The sequence below is a fragment of the Neopsephotus bourkii genome, unplaced genomic scaffold, assembly GCF_033783945.1.
Source record: "Neopsephotus bourkii isolate Nb327-2 ecotype Australia unplaced genomic scaffold, CSIRO-AGI_Nbou_v1 NB_491, whole genome shotgun sequence".
Classification (NCBI taxonomy): Eukaryota; Metazoa; Chordata; class Aves; order Psittaciformes; family Psittacidae; genus Neopsephotus; species Neopsephotus bourkii.
The window spans coordinates 214,182-229,825 of NW_026900992.1; the positions used below are offsets into that span (position 1 = coordinate 214,182).

General features: G+C 67.4%; 3 protein-coding genes across 6 annotated transcripts in view; 1 reads left to right on the forward strand and 2 right to left on the reverse strand.

Annotated features, from left to right (window-relative positions):
• The window catches only part of TMX2 (thioredoxin related transmembrane protein 2), an 84,726-nt gene that overhangs the window by 67,771 nt on the left and 1,311 nt on the right, over positions 1 to 15,644 (reverse strand). The gene's annotated exons all lie outside the window — the stretch shown is intronic.
• On the reverse strand, positions 56 to 5,395 carry P2RX3 (purinergic receptor P2X 3). The gene is made up of 12 exons (XM_061350437.1): positions 5,069 to 5,395; positions 4,238 to 4,373; positions 4,094 to 4,165; positions 3,959 to 4,025; positions 3,741 to 3,834; positions 3,084 to 3,161; positions 2,847 to 2,994; positions 1,441 to 1,565; positions 1,214 to 1,307; positions 1,062 to 1,127; positions 706 to 783; positions 56 to 522 (listed from the first exon to the last, which is right to left on the reverse strand). The coding sequence occupies exons 1-12, from the start codon at positions 5,206 to 5,208 to the stop codon at positions 400 to 402; spliced, it is 1,221 nt and encodes a 406-aa protein (XP_061206421.1). The 5' UTR covers positions 5,209 to 5,395; the 3' UTR covers positions 56 to 399.
• Positions 6,512 to 14,459, forward strand: SSRP1 (structure specific recognition protein 1). Of its 3 annotated transcripts, none has more exons than XM_061350425.1 (17): positions 6,513 to 6,600; positions 7,053 to 7,173; positions 7,395 to 7,580; positions 7,821 to 7,926; positions 8,383 to 8,573; positions 8,657 to 8,887; positions 8,983 to 9,086; positions 9,197 to 9,325; positions 10,027 to 10,248; positions 10,318 to 10,390; positions 10,848 to 10,986; positions 11,057 to 11,102; positions 12,267 to 12,390; positions 13,065 to 13,235; positions 13,686 to 13,777; positions 13,857 to 14,040; positions 14,283 to 14,459. In XM_061350425.1, the coding sequence occupies exons 2-17, from the start codon at positions 7,120 to 7,122 to the stop codon at positions 14,349 to 14,351; spliced, it is 2,121 nt and encodes a 706-aa protein (XP_061206409.1). In that variant the 5' UTR covers positions 6,513 to 6,600; positions 7,053 to 7,119; the 3' UTR covers positions 14,352 to 14,459. The 3 variants fall into 3 exon arrangements, with proteins under 3 accessions (XP_061206411.1, XP_061206409.1, XP_061206410.1); XM_061350426.1 differs by lacking the exon at positions 6,513 to 6,600 and adding an exon at positions 6,609 to 6,632; XM_061350427.1 differs by lacking the exons at positions 13,686 to 13,777; positions 13,857 to 14,040; positions 14,283 to 14,459 and adding an exon at positions 13,586 to 13,642 and having other exon boundaries at positions 6,512 to 6,600.

Below are 15,644 nucleotides of genomic sequence, written 5' to 3' on the forward strand. Positions count from 1 at the left end.
GCTGGGGTCACTGGGACCCTTCCAGGGGGCTCAGCCCTGGCACCCAGCAGCACCCAGCAGCACCCATTGCCCCAGGAAGCAGCCCCAGCCCCCCCGGCCACCCTGGGTGGAGATGTGGGAGCTGCAGGGACCTGGGCATGGGGGGGGGGGATGGGAATGTGGCACCTCAGGGCTTGGGGCACGTGGGGACATGGGCAGGGCTGGGACGTGCAGTGATGGGCACTGGGACACAGGGACAGGGCTGGGGCACCCAGGGTGGGCACCGGGGTCAGGAGGAGCGGTTGGAGCCTCTGGGGGGTCCCAATGAGCCCTGGGCACCGTGGCCCCGGTGCAAGCCTTGGGTGGCCCCTATGGGACTGCCCCGGAGCCCAGGGTCCCCCCCCATCCCTGTGCCCGGCGCTAGTGGCCAAGGGAGAAGGTGCCCGAGTCCGTGGATTGCTTGTCCCGGGGGCAGAGGCCGAGCTCCCCGGGGCCCGGCGCCGTGGGGCTGCCAGGGGACGATGCCACATCCACCTCTGGCACCTGGGGGGCAGCGCGTGGGCCTGGGTTAGTCCCTGCCCCATGGCCAGGGCACCGCAGGGGTCAGGGGCACTGCTTGGGCATGGACCCCCCATCCAGCCCCACGCATCCCCCTGTGTGTCCTGACCCAGCCCCACGGCAGCCCCAGCCCCACAGTGGTCCCACGGCAGCCCCAGCCCCACTGACCTCCTCGAACTTGCGGGCCTTGTAGTGCTCGGCTCCCTTCAGGAAGTTGAGCAGGATGATGTCGCACAGCACCGTGCCCTGGGGCGGCAGCGTTCGGGGGGGCGCTATAGGGCACCCAGTGACACCCCACAGCACCCCATGGAGCCAGGCAGGGGCTCTGCTGTGTCTGCACACTGCATGGCTGTGGGGTTCTCTTCCACCTCCCCTCCCGATCACTATGGGGCATCACCGCCACTCTGCCCCACACCTATGGGGTGCTCAGGGCCTCTCCCAAGCCCCATCATAGGAATAGGGGGGCTCCCCCCACCACCTGGGGCGATGCTGCCACAAAGGGGCTGGGAACGGCCACAACTCACCACCCCGATGGAGGTGAACGCGGCCACCGCGTTGATGAGGGTGGGGACGATGCCGAACTTCCCTGCCTGGGGGTGCAGAGATCCCATTTGTGGGGGAGCCCCCAACCCCCCCCCCCCCGAGCCCCCCCCGTGCCCCCCGGCCCCACACGCACGTGGCCGTACACCAGCACATCGAAGCGGATGCCGAAGGCTTTGGTGAGGGTGCGGCGCTCGGGGCCGTCCTGGCAGCGGTGGTACCGGGCGTGCCTGGCGGGGACGGGGCCGTGGCGCACGGGAGCGGCGCTGGCGCGTTCCGGCCCCGGCCCCGGCCCCGGCCCCGGCCCCAGCCCCGGCCCCAGCCCCAGCCCCGGCCCCGGCCCCGGCCCCGCCCGTGCCGTACCTGAAGTTGTAGCCGATGGCGTGGGAGAGCCCGTCCAGGCGGGTGAAGGAGTAGCGGGGCAGGCAGCGCTCCCCGCCCTGGTCCAGGTCGCAAACCCACCCGATCTTGATGGCCAGCACCCCCCCCTGCGCCACCGCGCGGGGCCAGCGTCACCCCGTGGGTGCCCACGCAGACCCATGGCCCTCACCCCGCTGTCCCCCAGGACATCTCCGTGTCTCTGTGTCCTGCATCTCATGTCCCGTGTCCCCCATCCCAGACCCTGTGCACTCACACCCATGCTCCTCTGTGACCCCATTCCCAATGTCCCCACATCCCACTCCCTACAACCCACATCCCTGTGTCCCCATGTCCCACATCCCACATCCCCATGTCCCAATGTCCTCACATCCCACTCCCTACAACCCACATCCCTGCGTCCCCATGTCCCACGTCCCCATGTCCCATGTCACCACATCCCTCATCCCTGTGTCCCCACGTCCCCTGCCCCAAACCCCTGTATCCCTGCATCCCACATCCCCATGTCCCATGTCACCACATCCCTCACCCCTGTGTCCCCACGTCCCGTGCCCCAAACCCCTGTATCCCTTCATCCCACATCCCCATGTCCCACATCCCCATGTCCCATGTCACCACATCCCTCATCCCTGTGTCCCCACATCCCCTGCCTCAAACCCCTGTATCCCTTCATCCCACATCCCCATGTCCCCACACCCTATGCTCCTGTGCCCCGTGTCCCCATCCCCTGTATCCCTGCATCCCACATCCCCATGTCCCCACGCCCTATGCTCCTGTGCCCCGTGTCCCCATCCCCTGTATCCCTTCATCCCACATCCCCATGTCCCCACGCCCTATGCTCCTGTGTCCCGTGTCCCCATCCCCTCTATCCCTTCATCCCACATCCCCATGTCCCCAGGCCCTATGCTCCTGTGCCTCGTGTCCCCATCCCCTTCCCCATCCCACGTCACCACATCCCCATCCCTATGCCCCCGTCCCGTGCCCCAAACCCCTGTATCCCTTCATCCCACATCCCCATGTCCCCATGTCCCATGCTCCTGTGCCCCACGTCCCCAACCCCTGTATCCCTTCATCCCACATCCCCATGTCCCCACGCCCTATGCTCCTGTGCCCCGTGTCCCCATCCCCTGTATCCCTGCATCCCACATCCCCATGTCCCCACGCCCTATGCTCCTGTGCCCCGTGTCCCCATCCCCTGTATCCCTTCATCCCACATCCCCATGTCCCCACGCCCTATGCTCCTGTGCCCCGTGTCCCCATGCCCACCCGCCATGTCCCACATCCTCCACCTCACACCCCCGTGTCCCCACACCCCACATCTGTGTCCCCACGCCCCCCTCGCTGTGCCTGCGGCCCCTGTGCCCCTGCCCCGCGGCCCCGGCGCGGCTCACGGTGGCTGCCAGCGTGCGGAAGTCCTGCCCCGCGAGCCGCACCACGTCCCCGAGGCGCAGGATGGGGCAGAGCGGTTGGAGCTGGGGGTGGAAGCGGCAGCGCCCCAGGTCCCCCCCGGGCACGGCGCCGGGCGGGGGGAGGTTGGCCCTGGGGGGACGCGGCCGTGAGGCGGCGCCGGGGGGGGGGCTCCGCGGCCCGGCCCGGCCCGGTCCCGGTCCCGGTCCCTGGGCACGCACTTCTCGAAGCCAAAGAGCGGGAAGCGGATGCTGTTCTTGATGAAGAGGGTGAAGTTCTCGGCCTCCAGCATGAGGGGGCTGGGGGGGCAACGGGGGGGCCCTGGGCACGCGGCGGGGGCACACGCACCCCCTGTCCCCGGCACTCACACGTCCCCCCGTGTCCCCCCGTGTCCTCATCACTCACACATCCCCTGTATCCCCATCACTCACACGTCCTCCGTGTCCCCACGTGTCGCCGGCACTCACACGTCCCCTGTGTCCCCGTCACTCAGACGTCCTCCGTGTCCCCCTGTGTCCCCCCGTGTTCCCCCGTGTCCCCATCACTCACACGTCCTCCGTGTCCCCCCCTGTCCCCCCGTGTCCCCGTCACTCACACGTCCCCCGTGTCCCCCCGTGTCCCCATCACTCACACGTCCCCCGTGTCCCCCCGCCCTCCCCCTGTCCCCTCACTCACAGTCCCCCGTGTCCCCCGTGTCCCCATCACTCACACGTCCCCCGTGTCCCCCCCCCCGTGCCCCCCCACCAGCCCCCGTGTCCCCCGTGTCCCCGTCACTCACACGTCCCCCGTGTCCCCCCGTGTCCTCCGTGTCCCCATCACTCACACGTCCCCCGTGTCCCCTGCGTCCCCCCGTGTCCCCCCGTGTCCCCGGCACTCACACGTCCACCGTGTCCACCTCGGGCGGGCACCAGCCCCGGATCTCGCAGGTGCGCAGGGTCTCGTTGTAGGGCACGCACCGGCCGGTGAGCAGCCCTGCGGAGCACCCAGGGGTGCGCTGAGCAGGCGGCTTCAGCCCCAGTACCCGTGGGCGCACGGAGGGGGCGGCCTCAGCCCACGGGTGCACGGAGCGGGCTGTCCTCGGCTCCCCGGCCCTCACCGCTGCCGCTGCTGGGGCTCCTGTCCCGGCAGTCGCGGTCGCTGCGGCACCGGAACGCGGCTTCGCTCTGCGGGGCGGTGGTGAGCGGGGGGTGCTGTCACCCCAATGCCCCCCCGCTGCCCCCCAGCCCCGCACCTCGGGGCACAGCCCCTGCGCCTGCTGCTCCGTCAGGATCTGCTTGGTGACCACCACGAACACGGAGGTGCCCTGCGGGGACCGCACCGTCACCCCCGGGGCCTGGGGAGGGGGGGGGCCGGGGTGGGGGTCCCGCGGCCTCACCTGGGGGGGGGTCACGTAGTCGGCCGTGTCCAGCACGCGCCCCGCGTAGCGCCCGATGCCCTTCACCTTGGTGACCACCGAGGACTCGATGACGGTGTCCCGCACCTGGTAGGCTTTCTCGTGGAGGAACACCCAGCTGGGACAGCACCCCAGGGCACGGTGACGGCGGGGCCGGGCTCCGGCACCCCCCGACCGCCCCCGGCACCTCCCGACAGCCCCCGACAGCCCCCGGCACCCCCCCGACGGCCCCCGGCACCCCCCGACAGCCCCCGACACCCCCCGGCACCCCCCCGACAGCCCCGGGCACCCCCCGACAGCCCCCGGCACCCCCCCGACAGCCCCCGGCATCCCCCCGACAGCCCCCGGCACCCCCCCGACAGCCCCCGGCACCCCCTGACAGCCCCCGGCACCCCGACAGCCCGGCACCCCCCGACAGCCCCGGCACCCCCGACAGCCCCCGGCACCCCCCCGACAGCCTCCGGCACCCCCCCGACAGCCGCCGGCACCCCCCCGACAGCCCCGGGCACCCCCTGACAGCCCCCGGCACCCCCCGACAGCCCCGGGCACCCCCGACGGCCCCCGGCACCCCCCCGACAGCCCCCGGCACCCCCCGACAGCCCCCGGCACCCCCCCGACAGCCCCCGGCACAATCCGGCAACCACGGCACGAGTGGCGCAGGCTCCCCCGACAGGCGCTTGTCACCCACCCGGGACCTTCCCCTGGCTGCACCCGCACCGCCCGCTCTCCCGCTGGCCCCACGGTGGCACCCGCACTGTCCCCGCGCTGCCCGGCCCTGCTCCGCCCCGTCCCCGGAGCCCCCCGGGCTCTCACCCGATGAAGTAGGCGAGGATGAGGAGCTGCACGGCGCGGTGCGTGGCGCCCACCACCCAGCTCCTCACCACCACCGACTTGGGCGTCTCGTACGAGAAGAATTGCATGGCCCAGGGCGGGCAGCGGCGCGGGGCCGGCATCGGGGGGCGGGCAGGGACGGGGGGGGACGGACAGAAAGGGGGGGGATGTCCGGGCAGGGAGCGGTGGGATGGGCAGCGGACAGGCAGCGAGGGCGGTGTTCAGGCTGTGGAAGCGGGGATGCGGGCAGGGCAGGAGCAGGCAGCGGTACAGGCAGCGAGGAGGGTGGTGCGGGCGGGGTGGGCAGCGGAGGGGCAGGGGTCAGGTGGGGGGATGATGGAGGGGCTGTGCCGGCAGCGAGAGGGGTGATGCGGGCAGGGTGCGGGCAGCGGGGCTGGTGCCGAGGCTGTGCGGGCAGGGAGCGGTGCTGCGGGCAGGGTGCAGGCAGCAGCGGCTGGTGCGGGCAGCTCGGGGCGGGACGGGGCGGGTCGGGGGCGGGGTCACGGCCGGGGGTGGGGGGTGAGGGGCAGGCGGGGTTAGTGGGGGGGACCCCCGTGTGTGTGCCCTGAGCTGGGGCCGGTCTGGGGGCGCTGGGGGGGGCGGTGCTGATGTGGGAGTGCCCGGTTTGGGCTCCCCCCGCCGCTATGTTTTACATGTGCCCCATTGAGGGTGTCACATGGGGTGCCGGTTTGGGGGTACCCGGTCTGTGGGGTTGAGGTGCCCAGTTTGGGGGGTGCCGGTTTGGGGGTGCTCCACTGGGGGGTCCCAGTCTGTGGATGCCCCATTGAGGGGTGCCTGGTTTGAGGTGCTCGTCTGAGGTGCCCCATTGGGGGGGTTCCCCCTGGGAGGTTCCCGGTTTATGGGTGCCCCACTGAGGGATGCCGGTTTGGGGTGCCCGGTTGCGGGGTACCCCATTGGGGTTCCCGGTCTGTGGGTGCCAGTCTATGGGTGCCCCATTGGAGGGTGCCGGTTTGAGGTGCCCCACTAAGGGGGTGCCCCACTGGGGGTTCCCGGTCTACGGATGGCCCACTGCGGGATGCCCGTTTGGGGTGCCCGACTGCGGGGTGCCCCATTCGAGGGTGCCGGTTTGAGGTGCCCCATTGGGGGGAGATGCCCCACTGTGGGGTTCCCGGTCTATGGGTGCCCCATTAGGGAGTGCCGGTTTGGGATGCCCGGTTTAGGGGTGCCCCGTTAAGGGGTTCCGGTTTGGTGCCGGTCTGTGGGTTCCCCACTGGGGGAGCCGGGGCTGCCCGGTGCTGGCCATCAACTCTATGGTGCCGGGCGTGGCAGGCGCGGTCGGGCGGAGCGGCCGCTCTACCCAGCAGCTCTATGGCAGGGCGGGCACCGAGCTCCACGTCCTCTCTAGGCGGAGTCCTCCTGGCGCTCTATGGTCTCGCCCCGTTGCCTGTGCAGGGCGGTCCTCCCGTAGCGGCGGCCAGAGCGGCTCCTCTCTATGGCGGAAGTGGGGGTGACTTCCGGCGGCAGCGGCGGCCCCGGGGGAAGCTCCGCGTGAGGTTCGTGTTGCGCAGGCGGGAAAGTGGCGGCGGTGCGGGGGGGGGGAAGGGGAGCACCGGGGGGGGGGGCGCGGCGGGGGGGGGGGGGGGGGGGGGGGGGCGGGTCCGGTGTGTGTGTGGGGGAGGGGTAGGCGCGGGGGTGGGGGCCCGGGGATGGGGATGAGGGGGGGGAGGCCATGATGGGGGGGGGTTGGGGTGCGGGGGGGGGGCACCGGGAGGGGAAGGGCCGGGATGCGGGATGGAGAGAGCGGGACCGGGGGTGGCACCGGTGATGGGGTACGGGGGGGGGGGGCACTGGTGAAGGGGTGCGGGGGGGGCCCGGTTCGTGGCTGCGCTGGGGCAGGAAGCGGGGCCGGGGGTGTCCGTTTCCCCCATCACAGCGGGTCCGGGGGGCCGAGGTCGGCCTCGGGCCCTGCGGAGCCGGGGTCCATCCCTCCCCGCTCCCCCCCCAGGTGCCGGGAGATGCCCGCGCGGGGGGGGCACTGACGGCTCCACGAGCCCCCGGTCCCGGCGGCCGCCATGGCCGACACGCTGGAGTTCAACGAGATCTACCAGGAGGTGAAGGGCTCCATGGTGAGCCCGGGGGGGCACCGGAGCTGCGGTTGGGAACGGAGCTGGAGCAGCTCCTGCGCCCCCTGTGCCTGCTGCGGGGGCTCCGTGGGGCGGGCACCGGGGCCTGGGGACAACAGGGGGGTGCTGGAGGGTGCCCGGTGCCCAGTCGGGTGCTGCGGGGTGCGGGAGCAGGGCTGGGCTCGGGGGCACCGCGGTGATGGGGCCGTGGCTCTGCCCCACAGAACGATGGGCGGCTGCGGCTGAGCCGCCAGGGCGTCATCTTCAAGAACAGCAAGACGGGGAAGGTGGACAACATCCAGGCCTCGGAGCTGGCCGAGGGCGTGTGGCGGCGCGTGGCGCTGGGCCACGGCCTCCGGCTGCTCACCAAGAACGGCCACGTCTACAAGTACGACGGGTTCCGGGAGTCGGTGAGTGCCCGGCCCAGGGGCAGCTCCCCGGGCCCCAGTCCCCTCTGCTGGGTCATGCCCGGGCCCCAGTCCCCTGTGCTGGGTCATGCCCGGGCCCCAGTCCCCTGTCCTGGGTCATGCCCAGGCCCCAGTCCCCTGTGCTGGGTCATGCCCGGGCCCCAGTCCCCTGTGCTGGGTCATGCCCCGGCCCCAGCCCGTGTGGGGTGGTTTCTGATGCCCCCTCCTTCTGCCCCATCCCAGGAATTCGATAAGCTCTCGGATTTCTTCAAGACCCACTATTGCCTGGAGCTGACCGAGAAGGATCTGTGTGTGAAGGGCTGGAACTGGGGCACAGTCAGGTTCGGAGGTGAGTCCTGCTGGAGGGCTCCCACCCGTGTGGCTGTGCCTGCAGTGCCTCAGGCAGCCACCCGCTTGCTCGGGGTGCCCTGGGGATGGTGGGGATGGTGGCAGGATGGAGCCTGGGAGAGCAGGAGATGGCAGCTCCAGGGGAGGCAGGGGAGGGGATTCCCTGCAGCAGGGATGCTCTGTGTAAAGGGAAAGTCAGGGTGGGAGCTGTGAGGTCTGGCAGGCTCCTGGGGCAGCCATGGGAGCTGGTGGCTGAGCCCTGGGCCTGAGAGCAGGGCAAGATGGGAACAGATGGTTCCTTCCTGTTCATGCCTGATCAGCGCCCATCCCCGGGGGGGGCTGCAGCCAGGAGGAGGAAGCTTGGAGATGCAGGCAGGAGAGGAGGGCCGGTGCTGGAGATGGGGCTGGGGCCGCAGGGGGTCAGGTCCTGCAGTGATGGGCGCGTCCCCCGGCGCAGGGCAGCTCCTGTCCTTCGACATCGGGGAGCAGCCGGTGTTCGAGATCCCGCTGAGCAACGTGTCCCAGTGCACCACGGGCAAGAACGAGGTGACCCTCGAGTTCCACCAGAACGATGACGCCGACGTCTCGCTCATGGAGGTTCGCTTCTACGTGCCACCAACCCAGGAGGACGGCGTGGACCCGGTGGAGGTGAGGGGGCTGCGGGGCTGCTCCGGGGCCACGCTGGGCCCAGCTGGGTGCCTCCTCCCCGCCACAGCTCCATCCCCTCGCAGGCCTTCGCCCAGAACGTGCTCTCCAAGGCGGATGTGATCCAGGCCACGGGCGATGCCATCTGCATCTTCCGGGAGCTGCAGTGCCTGACGCCGCGCGGGCGCTACGACATCCGCATCTACCCCACATTCCTGCACCTGCATGGCAAGACCTTCGACTACAAGATCCCCTACACCACGGTGCTGCGGCTCTTCCTGCTCCCGCACAAGGACCAGCGGCAGATGTTCTTTGTGGTGAGGGGGGCACTGGGGCCTGCGCTGCCCTGGGGAGGGTGGCAACAGGGAGGTGCAGGGGGACCTCAGCTCCTCAACACCTCTTCTCTCCTCAGATCAGCCTGGACCCCCCCATAAAGCAAGGCCAGACCCGCTACCATTTCCTTATCCTGCTTTTCTCCAAGGATGAGGACATCTCCCTGACCCTCAACATGAACGAGTGAGCTCTTCTCCTGCCCGGCCCCTTCCTTGGCCTGGCTCTTGGGCAGCAGGAGGGAGGTGAGGGACCTGCTGGGTTCCTGCTCTCACCACGGCCCTGCTCCTGCACAGGGAGGAGGTGGAGAAACGCTTTGAGGGGCGGCTCACCAAGAACATGTCGGGGTCCCTCTACGAGATGGTCAGCAGGGTCATGAAGGCGCTGGTCAACCGAAAGATCACTGTGCCCGGGAACTTCCAGGGGTGAGGAACGCTGCTGCTGCCCGAGGGACAGGGGAATGTGGGATCCTCCTGCTGTGGGGCAAGGGCCTCCCCATAGGAGCATAGAATGGTTTGGGTTGAAGGGAGCTTAAAGCTCCAACCCCTGCCAGGGCAGGGACCCCTTCCACTGGAGCAGCTTGCTCCAAGCCCCTGTGTCCAACCTGGCCTTGAGCACTGCCAGGGATGGGGCAGCCACAGCTTCTCTGGGCACCCTGTGCCAGCGCCTCAGCACCCTCACAGGGAAGAGCTTCTGCCTAAGAGCTCAGCTCAGTCTCCCCTCGGGCAGGTTCAAGCCATTCCCCTTGGCCTGGCCCTACAGGCCCTTGTCCCAAGCCCCTCTCCAGGTTCCCTGCAGCCCCTTTAGGCACTGGAGCTGCTCTCAGGTCTCCCCAGAGCACAGCAGGGGGCTAGGATCCCCTCCCTGAGCCGCTGCTCATGCTCTAGTGATGCAGCCCAGCACATGGGGCAGGTTCTGGGCCCAAGCGCTCAGTGATGGGTCATGGGGAGCTCCTAGAATGGGCGAGCTGCTGCTCTGGGTGCTGAGGCCACTGGTTGAGAGCCCTCCCTGGCCCTGGGTCTGCCCCCTCTTTCAGTCCATTGCTGTGCTGTGTGTGGGGCCAGGAGCAGCCAGGGGGCTCTGGGGTGCCAGTGCCCCCCCGGTGCTCAGGGCGCGCCCCCCGCAGGCACTCGGGCGCGCAGTGCATCACCTGCTCGTACAAGGCGAGCTCGGGGCTGCTGTACCCGCTGGAGCGCGGGTTCATCTACGTGCACAAGCCGCCCGTGCACATCCGCTTCGACGAGATCAGCTTCGTCAACTTCGCCCGCGGCACCACCACCACGCGCTCCTTCGACTTCGAGATCGAGACCAAGCAGGGCACGCAGTACACCTTCAGCAGCATCGAGAGGTGAGGTGGGGGCGGGTCGGGGGGCGCTGCCCCAGGCTCTGCCCCCAGCCCTCACCCCCTGTCCCGCAGGGAGGAGTACGGGAAGCTCTTCGACTTCGTCAATGCCAAGAAGCTGAACATCAAGAACCGCGGCCTGAAGGAGGTACCTGTCCCTGCAGAGCTGCAGCCCTGCCCTGCCACCCTCGCTGCTCTCCCCTCTCCATCTGCTCCTTTGCCTTTCTCTTAGTTAGTTTTCACCTCTCTCTTCTCTCCTTGCCCTTGTAGAGGAAAAAGGTCCGTGCGATTCCCCTTCCTCTTTCTCTTCTTCCTCCTCCTGGTGCAGGTTTCCTCTGCATGGCCTGGTGGTGGCCCCTGTTAACCCAGTAACTGCAGCATGGTGTGCAAAAGGGGCCCTCAGCTAACTCTCATAACGTTTCCACCCCTCTCTGGAGCCTTTCTGAGAGCAGGAGATTCCTGTCCTCCCTGGTCCCTGCTCCCGGTCCCTGCTGCAGTGCCCTGCATGGTTTGGGCCATGCCCACACAGGACACTGGGGGCTGCAGTCCCCAGAGGGGTTGGAGTTGGGCCATGGGGAGCATTCCTCACACCACTCATCCCGCAGGGCATGAAGCAGAGCTATGATGAGTACGCCGATTCGGACGAGGACCAGCACGATGCCTACTTGGAGAGGATGAAGGAGGAGGGCAAGATCCGGGAGGAAAACGCCAACGACAGCAGCGACGGCTCCGGGGAGGAGACGGGTGAGGGGCGCTGGGCTCTGGGTGCTCGGCTGGGGGGAAGCTGGGAGCTGACCCTGTGCTCTGCTTCCAGATGAGTCCTTCAACCCCGGGGAAGAGGATGATGATGTGGCTGAAGAGTGAGTAGGGGCTGGGCAGGTCTCCTGTGGGGGAAGCTTCTGGAAGGTGCTGTGTGGGGCTGCGAGCGCTGGGGATGCTGCAGCTGGCATCACTTTACACACCCCTGGGCCTCAGAGTGTGGGCTCGCTCTATCCTAATGACATGAGAGGGCTCTCAAGGGTTGCAGCAGCACTCAGGGCATCGGATGGCTCCTGCTGAGGCGTCAGCAGCCAGAGCAGAGAGAGCAGTGGGAGGAGGCAGGGATGAGGCTGGGATGCAGCTCTGAGCTGGGGGAGGGAGGGTGAGAGGATGCGCTGCACCGGGAGCAGAGCAGAGCACAGCACCAATGCACAGCACCAATGCACAGCACAGCACCACACAGCACTGCACTGCGCAGCACAGCACCACCACACAGCACCGCATAGCACAGCACTAACACACTGCACAGCACCAACACACAGCACTGCACAGCACTGCACCAACACACAGCACTGCACAGCACAGCACCAACACACAGCACCGCACTGCACAGCACCAACACACAGCACCGCACTGCACAGCACCAACACACAGCACTGCACCACACAGCACTGCACAGCACCACACAGCACTGCACCACACAGCACTGCACTGCACAGCACGGCACCAACACACAGCACCGCACAGCACAGCACAGCACCAACACACAGCACAGCACCAACACACAGCACAGCACCAACACACAGCACTGCACAGCACAGCACAGCACCAACACACAGCACAGCACCAACACACAGCACAGCACCAACACACAGCACTGCACAGCACTGCACCACACAGCACTGCACTGCACAGCACGGCACCAACACACAGCACCGCACAGCACAGCACAGCACCAACACACAGCACAGCACCACACAGCACCAACACACAGCACAGCACCAACACACAGCACCACACAGCACCGTGTGTGCTGCAGGAGCGGGTCCAGCCGGGGGGAGGAGCTGGGGGAGCCGAAACCGTGCAGGAGGTGGGGATGGAGCCGTGTTCCTGGAAGGAGGATCCCCGGGGGCTGCTCAGCACCAGCGCAGCAGCTCCGGCGCCGGAAGGCTCCTGCTCACTGCCTGCCGGAGGGGGGGGAGCTGAGGGCAGGGCCTGGTGCCCCCGGTGCTGCTGCAGCCCCAGCGCTGTGCTGGGCCCCACAGGTTCGACAGCAACGCCTCGGCCACGTCCTCGAGCGGTGACGGCGACAGCGACCGCGACGACAAGAAACCGGCCAAGAAAGCCAAGGTGGTGAAAGAGCGCAAGGCCCGCAAGAAGCACCCGGAGGTGAGGGGCTGGGGCCCTGCTGCTGCTGCAGCCCAGACGGGGCCACACCACAGCCCTTGCGCTGCCCCCTCACCAGCTCCCAGCCTGGCCCCGCTGCCTCCTGTGGAGGAGTCACAGAGTGGGTTGGGTGGGAAGGGAGCTTAGAGCTCCTCCAGCTCCAACCCCTGCCAGGGCAGGGACCCCTTCCACTGGAGCAGCTTGCTCCAAGCCCCTGTGTCCAACCTGGCCTTGAGCACTGCCAGGGATGGGGCAGCCACAGCTTCTCTGGGCACCCTGTGCCAGCGCCTCAGCACCCTCACAGGGAAGAGCTTCTGCCTAAGAGCTCAGCTCAGTCTCCCCTCGGGCAGGTTCAAGCCATTCCCCTTGGCCTGTCCCTACAGGCCCTTGTCCCCAGCCCCTCTCCAGGTTCCTGCAGCCCCTTTAGGCACAGGAGCTGTTCTCAGGTCTCCCTTTCAGGAGCCTTCTCTTCTCCAGGCTGCCCCAGCCCAGCTCTCTCAGCCTGGCTCCAGTGTCTGGAACCTTTCCCAAAGGCCTGGCCTATCCCTTTGTTTGTTGGGAGCCTGATCTCCAAGAACTGGCCCTTTGGTGGCTGTGGGGCAGCCCCACGTCCCCAGGACTGCAGTGGGTGATGCTGGTTGAGCCTCTCACGCTGGTTCTCTGCTCCTGCCTCCCAGAGCAAGAAGGGGAAGGACCCGAACGCGCCGAAGCGGCCGATGTCTGCGTACATGCTGTGGCTGAACGCCAGCCGCGAGCGCATAAAGTCCGACCACCCTGGCATCAGCATCACAGACCTGTCCAAGAAGGCTGGGGAGCTCTGGAAAGCCATGTCCAAGGAGAAGAAGGAGGTGAGGGACGGGCTGCATGGGTGGGGCTGCTGGTGGGGAGAGCCGAGCCTGGCTCAGGATGGAGGGATGGGTAAAGGGAGGGATGGATAAAGGGAGGGGTGGATAAAGGGAGGGATGATCAAGGGAGGGATGGGTAAAGGGAGGGATGGGTAAAGGGAGGGATGGGTAAAGGGAGGGATGGGTAAAGGGAGGGATGGATAAAGGGAGGGATGGATCAAGGGAGGGTGGACATGGGGAGGACAGAGAGGCCCTTGTTTGGTTGCCTGCACCTGGAGCTCCATAGATGGGAGGTCAGGAAGGTCCCCATGGCTGTGGGGAGGTGATGGGTTGGGGCTGCTGGTTGAGCACAGGCTTGGTCCAAGGAGGGAGCACATGAGAGTTGGATGGTTTGAGGCTCTGTTGGTGCCGGAGGAGGGAACCATTCCCCCCATTCCCGTGTTCCTGTGGCAGGAGTGGGATCGCAAGGCGGAAGATGCCAGGAGGGACTATGAGAAGGCCATGAAGGAATACAGCGTTGGCAGCAAGGCGGAGAGCTCCCGGGGGTGAGTGCTGGGCTGGGGGCAGCTCCGTGGGGCTGGGCCGGGGTCGGTGGTAACGTCCCCTCCCTCCCACCGTGCACAGGGAGAGGTCCAAGAAGAAGAAGAAGAAGCAGGAGAAGCAGCTGAAGGGGAAGGCGGAGAGGAAAGGCACCAGCTCCAAGTCTCTGCCCTCCAGCAAGTCCTCGGCCAAGAGCTCGAACGAGAGCTTCAAGAGCAAAGAGTTTGTGTCCAGCGATGAGAGCTCCTCTGCCGAGAGCAAGAAGGAGGTGGGGTAGAGCTGGGGCACCCCCTGCCCCTGGGGGGGGACCCACACCCCGGTCCTGCCATGGGGCTTGTCTGCAGGGGCTGGGTATGGTCCTCACTGGGGGTGGCTTCTGTGTGCTACCTCCGTGGTCACCCCGTGGGGGGCATGGGAGAGGTGGGGACCTCGTTGTCCCGCGCTGACCCCACCATCCCTGCTGTCACCCTCGTGTCCCCGCTGACCCCGCATCCTTGCACCTTCCTGCAGGACTCGGAGGAGGAGGGAGCCCCCAGCCCCCGCCGCAGCTCCTCGGACTCCGCATCAGGCTCCGATTGATCCATCCTTGTCCCGGGGGGTTCCCGCACCGGGCGCCCACAGCAGGGACCAGCTCCAGGGCCCCCCGTGCCCGCTGGGCCCCCCCGCGCCTGCCAGTGCTGGGTGTCCCGGGGGGTCCCTCCCAGCCCCGTGGCTCTTGCTCTTTTGTAACTCTCGGCTGGTTCCTCCTTCCCTCCCTTGGGTTTTGTTGGTTTTTTTTTTTGTATTTTGGGTCTGTTCCCGTGGAAACCGGGATTGAATAAAAAAACCCACCCAGGGCGGGAGCGTGGCTGCGATGGCCCAGCGGGGCAGGGGCCCTTCCCTCCCATTCCCATCCCACTCCATCCCCTTCTGCCCTCTTCTGTCACCTTCCATCCCTTCCAACCCCTACTGTCCCCTTCTGCCGCTTTCTACCCCCTTCCTTCCTATCCCCTTCCATCCCCTTCTGCCCCATTCTGTCCCCTTTCATCCTTCTCCATCCTCTTTCATAGAATCACAGAACGGTTTGGGTTGGAAAGGACCTTGAGATCATCGAGTTCCAAGCCCCCTGCCATGGGCAGGGACACCTCACTCTAAACCATGGCACCCAAGGCTCTGTCCAACCTGGCCTTGAACACTGCCAGGGATGGAGCATTCACAACCTCCCTGGGCACCCATTCCAGTGCCTCAGCACCCTCACAGGAAAGAATTTCCTCCTTAGATCCAGTCTAAACTTCCCCTGTTTCAGTTTTAACCCATTACCCCTTGTCCTGTCACTACAGTTCCTAGCGAACAGTCTTTGTCCCTTTCCATCCCCTTTTGTCCCATTCTGCCCCATTCCTTCCGCTTTGCCCCATTCTGTCCTCTTCCCTCCTTCCTTCTCGTTTTTCCTCTTCCTTCTTCCCCCTTCCCTCTTCTTTCCCTTTTCTCTGTTCTACTTCCAGCTTCTTCCCTCTTCCCCTTTCCACCTTCTTCCCCTTCCTCCCCTCTTCTTTTCCCTTCCCTCTCCCCTTCCTATTTCTTTCTTCTTCCCCTTTCCCTCTCGCTTTTTCCTCTCCTTTTCCCCTTCCCCTTTTTCCCTCCCCGCTACCGACCTCTCCCATGGGGATAAACCCGCTTCTGATACCTCCTACCCTGCAGGCGGCGCTTTGCCACCGCCGCCCCTCTACCCGCCACTCTATGGTAGTCCCACCCTAGCCGGGCGCCTCTCTAGCTCGTCTCCTCTATGCGCTCTGCCTGGCCACGCGGCGCCCGGGCCGCGTCTGGCCCGCCGCAGTCTCTGATTGGCTGAGGGAGGGGCGAAGGGGCGTGGCCAGCTGCAGTGGGTGAGCGGGG